At 37.8% G+C, this 16,669-nt stretch overlaps 1 protein-coding gene across 1 annotated transcript; it reads right to left on the bottom strand.

Annotated features, from left to right (window-relative positions):
- Nucleotides 1–1,156: 1,156 nt before the first annotated feature.
- LOC139117491 (uncharacterized) lies at nucleotides 1,157–13,563 on the bottom strand. Its single transcript, XM_070680641.1, has 11 exons — nucleotides 13,428–13,563; nucleotides 12,560–12,913; nucleotides 9,415–9,651; nucleotides 8,266–8,654; nucleotides 7,373–7,505; nucleotides 6,717–6,862; nucleotides 4,758–5,995; nucleotides 4,150–4,424; nucleotides 3,662–3,723; nucleotides 3,007–3,285; nucleotides 1,157–2,414 (listed from the first exon to the last, which is right to left on the bottom strand). Exons 1-11 carry the CDS (start codon nucleotides 13,483–13,485, stop codon nucleotides 2,376–2,378), a joined length of 3,210 nt encoding a protein of 1,069 aa, XP_070536742.1. The 5' UTR covers nucleotides 13,486–13,563; the 3' UTR covers nucleotides 1,157–2,375.
- Nucleotides 13,564–16,669: the final 3,106 nt, after the last annotated feature.

Genomic DNA, 16,669 nt, shown 5'->3' on the forward strand with positions numbered 1-16,669 from the left:
AGGTGAATAACGCTGGATCGATGCCATATCGCTTACACCACCTGTTCATCCACCGGCGCATTAATAGACAGTAGACTCTCCACGGTAAATGATTAAACTGTCAGAATAGCAGTATTATGTCTATTTGGAGTAGTTGAGGACCAGCCTCGAGTTTAATCATGTGTTTTCAGAGCATGTCATTCAAAATACATTGAGTCTTAATGGCATGATTTGCTCTCTGCAGTCTTAGTGCAAGCCCACTGATTTAGCAAGTTACCTTCGTCAAAAATATCTTTGTCACTCACTTTTGAGAGAGAGAGAGAGAGAGAGAGAGAGAGAGAGAGAGAGAGAGAGAGAGAGAGAGAGGGAGGGAGAGAGGGAGGGAGGGAGGGAGGGGAGAAACCAACTGGATTTGGAGAAACAATAAACGGAGATGTTTTGAAATCTACCGTTTCTGAGATATTTTTAACAAACTAAAAACATTGGGGAAAGTATGAGTCGTTTCTATAAACTCTTAGGATTTGAACGGTACACTGGTTTTTACTTCGTCCATTGAGCTGAAACTTATGAAACTTATGGCAAGTTTTTCAGTATTCTGCTTCTGTATATCAACTACCGTCTCTGACCCTAATCCGTTTGTCATGCTGAAATTTTGGGTATTCTTTTTTTCAACAGCCTGTATGTGTGTAGTGATCATTGTTTATTGTTTACAAATGAATTCTAGTACGGACTTGAATACAATTTTTAACAATAACAATGTATATACTCATATAGGTTGTGCTAAATACTTTGCATTAGTTTAGGGCCTGGGACACAATGCAGAAAGTGTAGGGAAACCACAAAAGAAAAGTTCTGAAAAAATAGCCAAAAGATACAGCTTATGGAGCTTTAACCATTCCCTACTATCCCTTCGGAAAACACCACTCTGGCTGTCTTCCCATTGCAACCACTTTCAAAAGCCCCGACTCCCAAGTACACAATTGTCTCCAAACCCAACAGCTTGACCTACGGCAACAAAGTCATACTCTCTACAGGCAAAATAAAAACTACATATACTCTATTTACGATGTAAAACCCGCAGACCCTAAAACTTTTTTTCGCATATCAAAGATACACAAAGATATCAAGATACACATTTGTCATATTATAGGAAGGTATGAAGGTAGTACTATGGATTGAAAATTCTAAGACTTTATTGAGTGATTTGATTGATACCAGATTCTTAGTGGTGACCTCATTAAAGCACGATCTTTATTCATGTACATATTCACAGAATCAGTATTTTCAGGAAATATTTCCCCGTTTCAGGTCGAAATCACTTGTCTGGTTACTTCGATACTGGTTTTAATGTTAGAGACCCTATTGAGACCTAATTTTTACATTGGAGCATTTGCAATTTTTATAAATATCGAAAACTATGAAAATCCTTAAACGTAATGAAACGTATGCTATTCTTATCACCCTGGCTTTGATTTCAGAGTGGCATCCTAATGACGTTTTGATAAATTTGACACTTCTTCTGTAAGGAAAAAAATACATTTGCGAACTTTTATTGTTATTTGTACATTGATGAAAACAAGGCTAAATAATGTACTTGTCATCGTTATTTTTCTGCGAAAGCTAACGGCGAAACTTTATCGACCGTTTTGGTCCGTTGTGTTCCACAGTCACCATTCCTCTTGCAAGTATACACCCAAAAACAGCCACCCCTACAAATGAGTATGATAAGGTGCATACATTATTGCTTCTGCGGACCAAAAGTTTACAATGTTCAACATTCAGTTATTTGAAATAATGATTTTCCCAGTAAAAATTGCATTGACATTCACCGGTGCTTTGTTTTGAATTAAAACTAATTTTGGAGATTATTGTAATGCCGTTTAAATGTAATTGTCTGCGCCCGCAGTTTAGCCGGATGCCGTCTTGTATATTACTTGACTTGGAATTATGTAAAATGTTACATATATATGTAACCCTATCACTAGCGGCATTACATTCGACATTCTGCAAGTACGTACATCGAAGAAAACTTCAGGATTGCAAATACTACACAAAATGCATAAAATGCTCGATTTCATAGTACATCACATAGGAACTCATGTCAACTTTAAACATTGAGTCTGTACACAATTTACGTCCTATGCAGTGGCATAACCTAATATTGTTTCACTGCAGTATAATTATTCTAATCGTCACACGCGACGCATCATATCGTACTGTCTTGTAACTTCTCATTTCAATGCGTATCATATTGGATATCAAATTACAACACAAACATCATAAATCTGAGAGTTAACTTAATTTTAAGATTAATGTGATAAAAGTGTAAACGGTAACAGAACATTTTTTGCTATATTGACAGGTTGTTTAAGGTAGCGTTCGGTTCAGTATATTGGTCACGTCTTCGGGTCGCAGCCGTCCGCCATTGTGCTGATCTGAGAAACGAGAGAGAATACCATCGATTAATGTCGGCATACAATTTTGAAACATCATGCGGGATCTTGTCTACAATGATTCAAAATAAAAAAAATCCTGATCAAAACGAATGATAAATCATTTGCTGCGATAGAGCACTAATGAATACGATTCGGAATATCAGACAAGCACATGGCGCAATGTTCATCGACAGGAATAAGCTTAATGCACAATGTTACAGTAAATAGATGCCAGGATTGTTTTGTCTGCAATAAAAGTATTGTAAACAATACAAGCAAATTTACTTTTCTCTACCGGATAATAGTGATCTTTAACATTTTCGCTGTGCTCAATGACAAGATGTCACGACTTCACGACACATAAAGGAAAATAACAAAACTTCCTATGTTTGGTGGGGTTTCGAAAAAAATATTCTGTTGTATTAAAGCTTATCCCTCTACAACAATTTGAACTCACCGAGGCCAGTGCACACACACACACACACACACACACACACACACACCACCACCACCACCACCACCACCACCACCACACACACATACACACACAAAGGCACACTCAGACACACACACTACCTTACAATGAACGTACCTCTCTCGCGAAGATGGGCATATACAAAAACATAAATGAAGCCACGACAAGGAACAGCGCCCTCACATTCCGGTATTCAATATCTGTCGTACTATAAAATATACACAGCCAAGTAGCCAGTGAGAAACCGCACAGTAGAAAGATGAATATAATGATACTCTGGACAAGCATCGCAATTCCCGCTAAGGTTGAAATGGCTTTGCAATCGATCAGGGCAGACTGGATTAGTAGTAGGAACAGCCATATGAAGACGATGACCATACATACAAAAGCCACCACCTATAGGGGTAATGAAATATAGTCTCCAGTTAACTGGTAAGTTGCTCAAATAGCCTGACACAAAATCAGAGAGTAACAAAACAAAAATAATTTAAAAGTTATAACAGGAAGTTCGACATAGGGTGACTTGGACACGAAATGTGCTGGCACAGTGATTATCAAACCCAATGCCGAACTAACAATAATGGAAAGTATAATTGAAAAATAATTCAAGGATAAACGAAGACAATTATAATCAGAAGATTATTCCTATCTGGAAGAATAATGGAGTGAAATAAAAGGGACTTAGGTACGAAATGTCTTCTTGCGTTGTTTTTATACAGTTTACTGCATATTACATTACTATCTGCATATTTGAAGAGTTTAATGTACTTACGCCTAATTTTGGCATTCTCTCCAAGAAGTTCTCAGCGGCTATCTTCACAGAATTAGACACACCTGTTATTGGACGATAAACATAATGACATAGGTTACTCGCCTGAAAAATATTAGCTCAGAGAATATGCTTTGCAATAATAAATATCGTATATGTATCTTTGTACTTTGAGTTTATATAATTGGTCATATGGTCGGTCTCACTGTCGTATGACCTTGTTACCGTTACGCATGTGTCGTTGTGTTGCGAAAAATTGGTTCTCCTTTCGCATTATTGATACGGAATGAAGAAACGAAAGGTTAATATTGTTCAACGTAATGATTGGCCAAGCATTGCTAACCTTCAGTAATGAACATTATCCCATCAAAATTGCGAAATGGTAAAACTACCTGTCGTTTGTGACGTCGGCACTGCTTAAAAACAACAAAGTTTGTAACCCACGATTGAGAGGTGTGGTGAAATATAGGTTGTTAAACTTTGCTACCCACCAAACCATGTCTTAACTGGCTGCAAATCCATCATATAGGGCATCTCTGAACACTGAACTTGACCTGGCCCTGCGTACCTTCTGGTTTGTTCGATGCCTTTCGTCAGATTCATTTCAGGTACAGATTGACCCTGCTTGGTGACTTCAAGTTGGTACGGTGGAATGACTTTGACAGCGTGATAGACGAAATCATTATCACCGATCCATTTCTCACAGTCGGCGTCTTGATGTCTATTCTTATGACCTTTACAGCTGCAGCGAACCCTAGCTTCATACCTTAAAAGTCGCAAAGGAAAAATTGATGAAAAACTAATGTTTTTAGAGTGACATATCGATGGAAATTTTGCAAGATATAAAATAGAAGTTGAAGAAATTTGTACAGCTTTTATTCCTGTGGAAATTGATTATTAATTTACTCCATGATTTCTCTTTGCAATGTCTGTTTGTTTATGTATGTATATAGTATGTATGTATGTATGTATGTATGTATGTATGTATGTATGTATGTATGTATGTATGTATGTATGTATAGATGGATGGATATGCCCATGTATTTGCGTGTTCCATCGTCGAGGCGTTACTATGTACGTCAATAATTTGCGTTCCTACCTTAACGAAGGCATCCAGGTATTGATGATGTCATTCATTGAACGTTCGACAAAGATCCTGGCATTGATACATCTTTTCGGGTTTGGCTTTGGATGAAGAGGCTGAAATCGTCGGTCTGACGTTGAATACCACATTACCATGACGATGTCAGATCCTCGTTTCGTCAAGGACATCCTGTGACGATCGCTGACAGGAATGGTAGCATGATGATATTTCAGGTTTTGCTTGAGAGTGGTTTCGTCGACCTCCTTGCACCATTCTTTTAGACAGCGAACGACAAGTCGGTAGTAAAACCCTTCTGGAAGGAAACCACCGGAAAAATGATAATACATAGGAATGCTGTTGTAGCATTTTTCCTCGCCGAGAGGAAGGACCTCCTGTTTGTCAAGTTGCAGTAAGGAAGGCACTATGTATTTATTCGACCCCTTATCAGAACCTAACGGGTAAATTAAGTCAAATCGCTCCAGAAGTTGTATAATTTTTTTCTTTCCACTGATCTCCGGAGCGTCTATTTCAACGAGTTCGATCATGGCTTTTTTATCGCTGTCAACTTGGTCGATGGTGAAGTAATGATGTCCTTTGGCGTGAGAAGAATGCTGGGGCTCGGAAGTCACGTGATCAGCATTCTGAGGATCAGAAATCTCGTCGACAGCACCAGAATCGGTTTCTTCAACTGGACCAGGACATTTCGTGTTTTGAACTCCATGCAAAATATAATCCAAAAGTTTCTCATGCAATATTCCATGGCGTCGGAGGTCAATAAAGAATCTCTCCTTCTTGGGATGTTTAAAATGAACATCTCTGAGTTTAATCGATATGACTTGACCGAGGAGCGAGGTCAACCATTGCGTATCCAAGACAAGCAATTTTTCAAAGAAGTAGGCGATGCCAATCTCGTGGAAATATTTCAAAACATCTGCTGTTTCCTTTTTCTTGGTGATGCACAACTTCCTTGCGAAACGCGTGAAGAATTCATAGCTCACTACAGGTTTGTTGAGATCTTTCAGCGCCTTCAGGACAAGTTCTAACCGTAACCATTTCACAGGAACATCTGTTGTGAATATTGGTGCATCGGCGATCAGTTTCAAACATTCTCTCAGCCGCTGGATTTCAGGATCCTCTTCATCTGTTCCACTTTTGCTGTTGTCAACAATGAAGGTTTCCTGGAATACATGGGCGTCGAACGCCTCTTCACATTCCTCAGCGAGATACAACCTCATCTCTTGGACAAAATCGTCCTGCAATGTTGATAAAATTTGTCATGTTTACACAACTTTCATCCTAGTTTAGGTCATAACAGCTGGATTTTGAGCAAAAGAAGAAAAATTGCATGCCAATCCGCGAAGGAAAGTCTGCGAATACATTTTTTCAGGACAGCTTTATTAGCCACTCCAGTAGGCCTATATCATCACTTGTTGGTTTAATCAGTATATGAAGTACCGTGGACAGAGACTTATTAGACCTTTCGTTTTCTTAAGGTACAATGCGCCTCGGGGATAGATGCTCGAATTTTCAATCTTTTACCATGTACTTTTGGCCTATCACTTGTGGGGGTTATGGAAAAATAATTTTTGAAAATCGAAATGTTATTTTCCGCCGTAGAGATAAAACAGGGATGGCGACCATTTTGAATTTCAAATATCGGTACTAAATATATTTGAGGAAATGTTTTTCTCGTATCAAAATTTGCACGGTGACCCCGAATTTTATTCTTGATATTGAAAGAGAGTGGTTTAAAGTTTGTTTGATGAAAGTTTTAGCAAAAGTTTCAGTTTTCTTATTCGAGGCGTGAACTACCTTAATGAGAAAGACGAGTCACAATTTCTCGTACAAACTTAGCATGCTAGCACCTTTGTCAGCACATGAAAAAATAATAGCGTTAGTCAAAAGGGTAAGTATCTTTTGTACATTACAATAAAAAATGAATGGAAATAGAATTTAAAGGAGATTAACAAAAACCTGCTCAGCCTTATCACGCAATTTATCCTTCTTTGTTGCAACCAGTATTATCAGAGGAGCCGTGTATTCATGACCATAGATCTCAATTTTCTCTTCCGCTGTCTTACTTTGTGTGTGGATTGAATTCAGCCAAAATGTCAGGTAATCTACAGGTGAGAACAAACAAAGGTCTTGAAGTATCATCTGCTTACTTAGACTAGTGTGTTTCATTGGCTTGGAAAATGGATGAAATGGGAATATGGAGAGCTGGAAGCGATGCTAGGCGCTACGTTTTTTCAATCGATTGACTCATTGCTGCAGATTGATGTCGATCAAGACAATCAGTTAATGATGCTTGGTATAGTTTCCATTCTCTCACTACCGTAATTAAACTATGATAGTTCGTGTAAATGTCAGTAATGAAATATATTTGTAAAACTATATCTGTTTATAGACAAACGTGGTGAAAATTGAACTCAACCCACAATCACAAGCTTCTGTTGTTCGAATTGGAGTCTTGCAATGTATCGTGGGTACGCATGCGCAAGTTGTTAGTCTTGTGTTAAGACTCGTTAGAGAAACAGCTAAGAAATTTCTCTGCCTGTTGTTTCTGAATCTTTCAAATCAGTCCATTCGCTGTATATACACATGTTTGCAAGAATGTGTCGAAAGATTACCTTTGTATTTCATGCGTTTTGTCCAACAGTGTCCCTCAGTGTCGGATTGAGATTTATCTTCTGGACACTGGTCATTCAGATTACAGGATGCATCGGCAACCAAAAGGTAGATGGATTTACTGTCCAAAAACACCTGTAAAAGATACCATTACATTTTTGTAATCAAAAGGCCCAATAAAGTAAAAAAAGTGTCCACTGTTTTCTTTCTTAACATTTGTTTCCTTGGTAGCGACGAGCTATCAAAACTGACACTGAAGAATGTGTTTGATATCTATGTAGTTGGTAGATAATTAATATTTACGGAGAGGCATCAGTGTATTGATCCTTCAGCTCAGGTTGGTCATAAAAAGTTACCTAGAAAGGGTCTTAACGCTCTAAACATATATTGTGTTACAGGTGTAGAGACCTTCATCAAGGATAGCTTTCTAAAACAATGACCAATCCACCGCAACTCCTCGTAGTTACTGAAGGGTCCTTATTAATAAGTTATTGGCAAATGAATTGTTTATCGATCATTGTAGGTTTGCGGAAACGACTCTTTCTGAAAGCACTAACGCGCAGATTATCTTTAAGGTAGAATGCGCCTTGGGGACAGATAGTCAGATTCTCAAACTTTTACCATTCTTTTGGCCTATCAATTGTGAGGACTCATTTGGAAGCTTATGGGGTTAATAAAATATTCGCCAACGAATTTTATTTCCCCTAAAGACAACACAGGGACAGCGTTACTGTGACTATTTTTAATTTCAAATATCGTTAAACATTGGGTAGGCCTAATTTGTTTCTGTAGAACCAAAATTTGCACCGTGACCCCCGATTATTATTCTTGAGTTTGAAAGGGAATGGTTGAAAGTTTCATTTAGGAAAGTGATAGAAAGATAGAAAAGCATCACCTGGTGAGTCGTGTAATAAACATTTTGTCCTGCAAAGTCCCATAAACCGAAATCGCAGAACGTCTCCATATCCATTTCGTTTGTTTCTACACCAAGATGCTCCAGTAGTTTGTCTTCATCTTCGTCAGCAAGCTGTAGTTGATCCAACAAATCGGGAAGCTCCACGTTATCGATTTGCGGACTACATTCATTTTTAGGGAGGAGAGGATCCTTCTCTGTGTGGTGCAACTTCTCAGCGACTCTGTCAGGTCTATCGATCTCCTTGTCATCTTTGCTTTGCTGGTCAAAAGGTTCGCTGGGGGGTTTCTTTTCCAGTAGTTTTTGCATCTCGTCAGCCAGTAATCTTCGCATTTCTTTCTGCGTCGGTGATCCTTTACTTTTGTCTGGCTCTGTAATTCGAAGGTGCGTTATTTTTTGTAATATATGTGCAAAAATTTATGGCTTTATGTATTGGGGCTTGGAACTGACCGATAGAATTATAATAGAGATACTATTTGTGTGCTATCCGTTATGTTCACTGTTATGTTGACGAATGAGATGGTCAAGGCAAAACGACCAGAACGAATAGATGTAAGTTTAAGCACGGTCTGATAAAACTCTCACAATCGTACTCGGGCTTTATCCTGTATATAGTCATGTCGTTCTTCATCTAATTTATTCATGTTTGTTTTTAATGTTCCTTAGACCAAGAGACGCTAATTAATCAACCCAGTCCTTTCCCTTTCGGCAAGAATGCCTGTAACTATGTATGACACAGTTTGCCCTTTGTTGCGCCTCTTAACTGCAGTTGTCAATTATGGCCTCCGTAGGAAGGAGATTTTATGGGTAATCAACGGACAACGCACTGTCTTGCATACCATTTGTGGGGTTCCCGCCAACATCGGGAAGGTTCGGGTGTTTGCTACAGTCTGCTGGTATAGCGAGATGGTAAATATGATAAAGTAAAGTGAAACGCACAGGGGAAAATAAATATTGGACTTGAATAAATAAATAAAAAAATAATTATATAAATAAATCTATAAAAATATATAAAATAGAAGGAAAAGAAACAGCACACAAGAAAATTAGTTCAATGGTCAGTTTGAAACCCCTGCAGTTTATGCAAACCTGCGTCCGAGCGTGTCTTCTTTGTTCACAAACTTTACATACCTGAGAAAAAGTTCGATATATCGATAGAAAATCGAACTAATTCGATGCCCCTCGTAGAATCGTGCTTAGGGTTGAATTCTTCCCTGAAGAGACTTCTTTTCAGACTAGTCTTCCCGACTCCAAATTGACCAACAATCATAACTCTTCCTCGCTTGGTTTTGATTTCAACATTGGATTCGATGAGTGATTTCTCAGCTTTGACGGCATCGCTTTTGCTGTGTGTCTTTGTTGCAGGTACTGCAATGAGACATGATTCTGATTATAACAATTCTACTTTTATTGACATTTGGTTGATGTGTATTTCGAAACTATCACAAATTGTATATATTATTGGTAATTTACCCTTGAAGGACGATGACCAGTGCATAACGCCACCAACGCTAGACAATGACATAGGGTTTCAAAATCGACTGCAAGAGGACAGAAATGACAGTTCCCGCCGATCTTGTCACGGGTGTATCTTGTTTTGTCATTAACGTACAAGTGTCCGAATTATGTGCCAAATGCAAAGAAAATCGCCATTTTGTGCAACACTTCCGTTCGATTCAGTCGATATTTATCGTAATGACATGTTTGGTGGCGATGGTAGTCATAGCGTCAGATATACTGGTTTGACAGAAATGAAGTTGCCGTAGGTACATAATTTTAATGTCACATCAGCCAATGGCCCATCTAGTCTACAGACACTGACCTGATATCGTGTTATCGCATTTCACTATTTTGCGGAACTGAACTATTATCAATACTATTCTAACGGGTCTAACCTTTTGACCGTCGCCAGGCGACCAAGCAGACCGAGACGTATCTGTTGTTATGACGACGTTTCTAATTTTAGTTCTTGCGGTCCGAGTACTCAAAACTATCGTAAAACATATTTGCTTACAACGCGTCAGGAGCAAAGTCTAAACTTTTTAACATTTTAATAAATCAACTGGCTCAGAAGCTAATTGAAATTGTCGTCAATGTTGCCAACACGATTTGATATTCCTACTGCTCGTTGCTTTTACTTTATCCACCATGTCACAAATTATCAAAAAGGTTACATTTTGTGTCTTGCAAAGAACATGAGGACACCCAGTGAAAATAATGCGATACTTCTATACCAAGAAATAAAATCGACGTCTGCATCGTATCCTGCTTGTACGTTAGTCATTCGCTGATATAAAACAGTATATTACCACCAAAGATTAAGCATTTATTATTGTTGGTATAAAAACCATCGTGCTAAAATCTAAGAAAACAAAGTCGACATTTTGAATATCGATTATGAATTTTCATTACCTCTAATATAAGCAGTTTGTTTTATTCTCCTGGTTTAAAAAAAACATGTCACCCAGGGCTCGAAATTAACTTTTTACCCTGGTAGTCCACTTGGGCTACCATTTTCTGAAGTTGGTAGCCCAGTGACAATGGCTTGTAGTCCATGAATATTTAGTCTAGGGATACTGTACCCGTCCGACTATAAGCCCCGGTTCAGCAACACAAAATAGGGGCTTCAACTCGAGAAACCCATGTTATGTGTCACGAATGCTTAATTTATGCTAAGTTATGTACATTTTAACACTTTCTATCACTTTCAAAATCGGCTTACACATCCAAAGAAATTGTAACTTTAGTAAAGAAAAAAAGAAAAATATTCTCATGATCTTTATGAACTGGCATGCCTTGTTATACCCGAGTATCTCTATACAGAACGTAATAAATTGATACTGATCGACAACCATAGATAAAAGACAGCGAAACTTTAATAGCCAAGCTTAAATGACACAGTGTTTTATATTACTATTTCAAATCAAAACGGTTACACTATGTCTTGATATAGACGTGACAGTTTTGTGAAATTTCAGCATCAAAACCCCAAAACTTGATACAAGTACGTCTTGTATGCTGCCGATCAACAGCATGGTGTGAAGTGGCACGCAAAGACTGTACACGGAAAAGCAACTCAACATTCTAGTATCAAACGCTCTGCATTTTGTGAAAACAACAACATAGCAGTGAAAATTTTTATAGTCACCAGAAAAACTCTTCACAGATGAAAGGATAATTGCTTCAAAGAAATGAAACTGCATGTTGATTGCATTTAGCTCGTCCGAAAGTGACGGACATTGTACGCCAAGTATTTCATGTCCCAGGCTTTGGTAGTCCTCGTGGGCTACCATTTCATGGACTTTGGTAGCCCCAGGGAAAAGTTGGTAGTCTGTGGATGCGGGACTACCGCTAATTTCGAGCCCTGTCAGCAAAGTCGATATGACCCTGCTCTCACTCGGGTCGTTGACATGCTTCAATGACGTCACTTTAACTTGAAAATAGCAATATGAAAGTATATGAAAGTATTTTCGATGGGTTGTTTATCAATTATCTACATATTTGGTCACAAATTATCAGAAAGTCCGCCATATAGCATTGAAATGTTGATGTGTTTCACTTTACAATTGATACCATGGATAGTGTCATTCATTCAGTTGAAATTACAAAATTGCGACAAATATTAGCAATTTATATTATTGACATATTATACATGTATGTATGTATGTATGTATGTATGTATGTATGTATGTATGTATGTATGTATATATATATATATATATATATATATATATATATATATATATATATATATATATATATATATATATATATATATATATATTTGTGTCTAATATATTGTTTATATTCACTTTGATCAACGATAAGATCACGATGCAAATGGGAAAACAAGTGCCGTTTACACTATTTCGAATTATTTACATGCTGTGCTCGCAAGTGGAGCTGCAGTACACACTTTAGAGCAAATCACTCATGGTGACACGAATGACACGAATGACTTTTGTATTTTCAAATAAAAAATAAAACAAAACAAAAATGAAAAAATGAGCAAGCATACAAACGGTGATTTCCTCCAAGAATGTAAGCATGAACAGCAAACGCGGATTTAAGCTTTACTAGTGGAGCTTGAGACTCATTAACATTCCTAAGTCATGTCAGTGATGAACTGATAAAATAATTGCATTGTCAAAATTGAATTATCTGCTTCACCCTCAAACCTGTTAAGGCCTGAGCCATGCATTTTAATCGATCGCTCACAGACCACTTGTCGATCTTCTATTCCTTTGTCTTTTTGTCAAAATCGCTTGCCTCTTACCTTGATCATTTTTACGCAGTGGAGTTGTTTTTGGTGCTGGGATTTCGGTGGAATGCTTACGCAGTTGACCCATGACTCTCCTTTCCTTACGTTTTTCCACTTCCGTAGCAATGTATTCCGCGTTGTAAGATTCAAAACGAGATTCATACCGAACAGTAGCCTCGTCTATCAAATCTTGCCTCTTTACTTTCCGTAGCAGCTTGATCAGTACATCAGATTTGGTGTCGGAGAGGTGACCGATGTTGATCAGAGTTTGAAATAATTTGAACGCATCGCCTTGTATATTTGCTCTGTCGGTCCTTGGAATGCTAGGGGTGAAACCACCACACACCGTGACCATCTCATTAACTTCATCTACAGTTTTAGAAAGACAGACTTAATATTAACAAAACATATCTTAAACCGTTCAATGATTAGTACAACCTCACCAGGACACTTGAGAACTTCCTGTATTCTTGTAATAACGAACTCCAAGACCAGTGATAGCAACAGAACCTAGGGAGCGTTTAAATTTTATAAAAAAAGACCGATGACAAACTGAACGAAATAGATATTTAACATAACCAATCAGCCACTTGGACGAATAGACGGACAAACAGGCAGGCAAACAGACAGAAAATCTGATTAAAAGCAGATGCAGAGATGGCGACGTTTCCATCTTTGCTCGTTCTTCGGTGTCGTCGTTCACTGTGAGGCGACTAACGATTCAGATTAAGTTGACAGACAGATTGGCCGGCAGACAGGCAGAAAGACAGACACACAAAGACCATAATAACGCAAATTGGTAAAATATTTTCTCAGCAAGGAGAACATGATGAACAATGGTAAGAAAGAAAAGCATAAGTAGTCAGAGGAAACATAACTTTACCTTCGCTGAGTTTTCTTGACAATTCTCTCAGGTAGTTGTCGAACAAATCCGCCGCCATATCGAGGAATAGCAAGATGGAAAGCTGGCACGTGATGGGTCAAAGTCTTCGTAGGAATCTTTTGATCGAAATTAAAAAATATCTTGTGAGAAAATAAACAGTACCATGCAATATTTGATTATCGGCGAAATGTTTCCTGGCAACGCCCATTGACAATCCTGAAGAAAAAAGTGATCAAAGAGCCACATCATGTTCTTAAACTTACAAAATTATTTTATTGTCCGGACATCTACTAGGCGTCAAGGTTACAGAGTGATTGATCATGAGCTACAGTCGTTTGGAAATCATGCAACTTGTCAACTCGTCAAGCTTTCCCCTTAGTTTCTATATTCCTACAGTTCACGTATCCAAAGGGAAGTCTGTGTGAAAGGCTATATAATTCGTTGCGCAATTAAACCGACATTCCATGTAAATTACAGCAACTCATGGTTAATTTTAGAACTGTCATTTTTTTGTGGTTTACATAGGTAACACCACTGCATGGCAAAAGTTCATAAATCACCCTCTTTTTGAGCTAGAACACTAAAATGCCAACATGCAAATAACAGTTGTAAATTGAACCTTCAAATAATATCTAGACCACGTTACTAAACGACCCATGAAATTAAAGGCCTGAGTTTTAATCTATTAAAAGACTAAGTCACACACTGCTAAGCTGCTCACTTCCTATTTCGTTGGAAAACGTTCTCAGGTGTCAGTACTTTCACTTCGTTTACTAAAATAGTGATTTACTGTTTTCAAAACTTGTCTGGTTCTTCCGTGAATACCAGACTGCTGACGACACGAAATTATTCATTATCGTGCAAAGTGTAGAATGACTCAGGACTCTTAGAATCAAGTTGATTATCTGATTATCCTCCACAACCACTTAGATAACAGGATAAATTGTTTTTCCGTCACCGTGCGACTATTACAGTACTTTGATCCTCACAATGATTGTTACATGAAGCTCAGTACCAGTGGAAAGATATTATGGCACCTGTAAAAAAGCTATCAATTAAATGTGATAAATTATCAATTTGGCCATTTATATTTTTTTTGCTTCGTCAAGGAAGGCTTTCAAAATATCTTTTCTCTTTGGGTTATCGGCATTTCAATATTTGATTACAACATTTGCCACGGTGTAGTTGCCATGATAACGGCGTAGTTCGAACTTAAAGACAAGATAGATATTAAAGCCATGTTTGTTTTTGTTCGACAGTATAAATCATAAGCAGACCGCTGCGCCTACTCAAGTTAGAATGGGTAGCTAGTATAAATCATATATAGATGGGTGTGTTTGCTACGAATGTATGTTTACCTTCAAATGGTATGCCTACAAGATAGATCAGATCAGTAATAAAGATGTATAGGGTCAAAGTCACCAGCTTGTTTACAATATAAAGATTCGTCTCGCATGAGATGTGATGTGGGGAACTTCGAAGTCCCATTAGTCGAACTTACACTCGAAACACGCCCTGTCACTGCAATCAAATCTCTGATTTATCTCTCACACATAAATAAATCATTTGAATTCTGGTTTATACTAGAAACTGCGTTACAGATTATTCGTTAATGTTTTCTCTGCAAGCAATGTACGAATATATATATATATATATATATATATATATATATATATATATATATATATATATATATATATATATATTTATAAGTACAAAAATCTTCAAAAACAACTGCAACAAAAGCCAAATGACAACAGGGAAACAAAAATCAAAACGATGTTAACTATTCTCACATAATGCTTCTTTATTATGAAAATAAACAATTATCGAACAGACGCTATTTCTATCGAGACGAATCCTATCACTTTTATACGTGTAGTTCAGAATTAATAGTTCGATGAAAATATTGTTTCAGTTAACTCACTAGCACACGGTAAGATGCATAACGCAAAACGTTGCTACGACAGCCATGGTCCGTCCAATGCGACTAACTCGGTAGAAACCACAATGCAATCTACACTGAGCCTCGCCACAGTGTTGATGTCAAATGGTCTGTCTATTATACAAAATATAGTCAACAAAATTGCCTAATCGAAATAAGTGCGGCTTATTAATTGTGCATGTATGACATGAAATAATCTAAAAGATGCATCGACTTTGTGTCGTGTCTGTCTGTGCGGCTGTCAATGTGATCACTAGGATAAAAGCGCCCGACCTTTCTGTTTGTCCACGGTCAGTCATTGGCGCGAACGATCGTTGGTTTGGTTCCGTGGCAGTGCAGTGAGTATGGTAAACTACAACATTACCCAAAATTAGAATCACTGATACACACAACTTCAAACATATTGAAAATGCAAAGAAGGACAACTGTTTTGACTTACCCTTCTATGTCTAAACTGATTTTAGAGGTGAACTGCGGTTACTCTCTTTGCATATTTGTGTTGTATTTGTGTGATAGTTTGGTTTGCAAAACTGTGACACAGGTTTCACATGGAACGTGTTTCCGTTGCTGAGATCAAATTCCAAAATTGAGTGGAGGAGACAGATTTGCGTCCTCGATCACTTGAAAACGACATCCCTTCTCATTTTGGGTATATATCGAGCTCATAGAGTGTCCAACTGACCAATTACGCTAGGCCTACGTGTCCTCGTTTGACCGGGATAATGCCTAAATTTAGTAAATGATTAAAAATTTTGATGCTTTGTCTAAAGTAATAAAGTGTCAGAAATATGTTTTACGACATGACGTAATTGTAATTGTCGTTGCGGGGATGTTTATTCAGTGTAACATATTATTCTGATGTTTACAACTGCTGGTGCAGCCTGCTTGGTGCGATTGGCCTTTCTCGCCGCTTGTATCAACAAATTGAGAAAAACACATTTCTGATGTAAATTTCCTGAAATTTATTAATTCCGGAAGATTATAATAATAACTAACATCGACATGGACATCAAAATCATACAGTGACCTGATTCATCTGCGTGACATCGTGATATTCATGAATGCCAGGAATTCAAAGTCATAGCTACCAGATAGTCGCATCGATGATGCAGTCGATTTTGTCGGATTGTGCGTCCTTTCGTGAAAAAAAACCATATTTATTAAAGTATATCCACACAAAACAAGCAGTTGAAAGAGTATCCTTGCCCAAAGTCTGTGAGCACATAAATATGAAAACAGTAAATTGAAGGAATAAACTTCAGCAGACTTTCGCGTCAGTCGTAGTTTGATGCGCAGA

Source organism: Ptychodera flava, chromosome 18 (assembly GCF_041260155.1).
Source record: "Ptychodera flava strain L36383 chromosome 18, AS_Pfla_20210202, whole genome shotgun sequence".
Classification (NCBI taxonomy): Eukaryota; Metazoa; Hemichordata; class Enteropneusta; family Ptychoderidae; genus Ptychodera; species Ptychodera flava.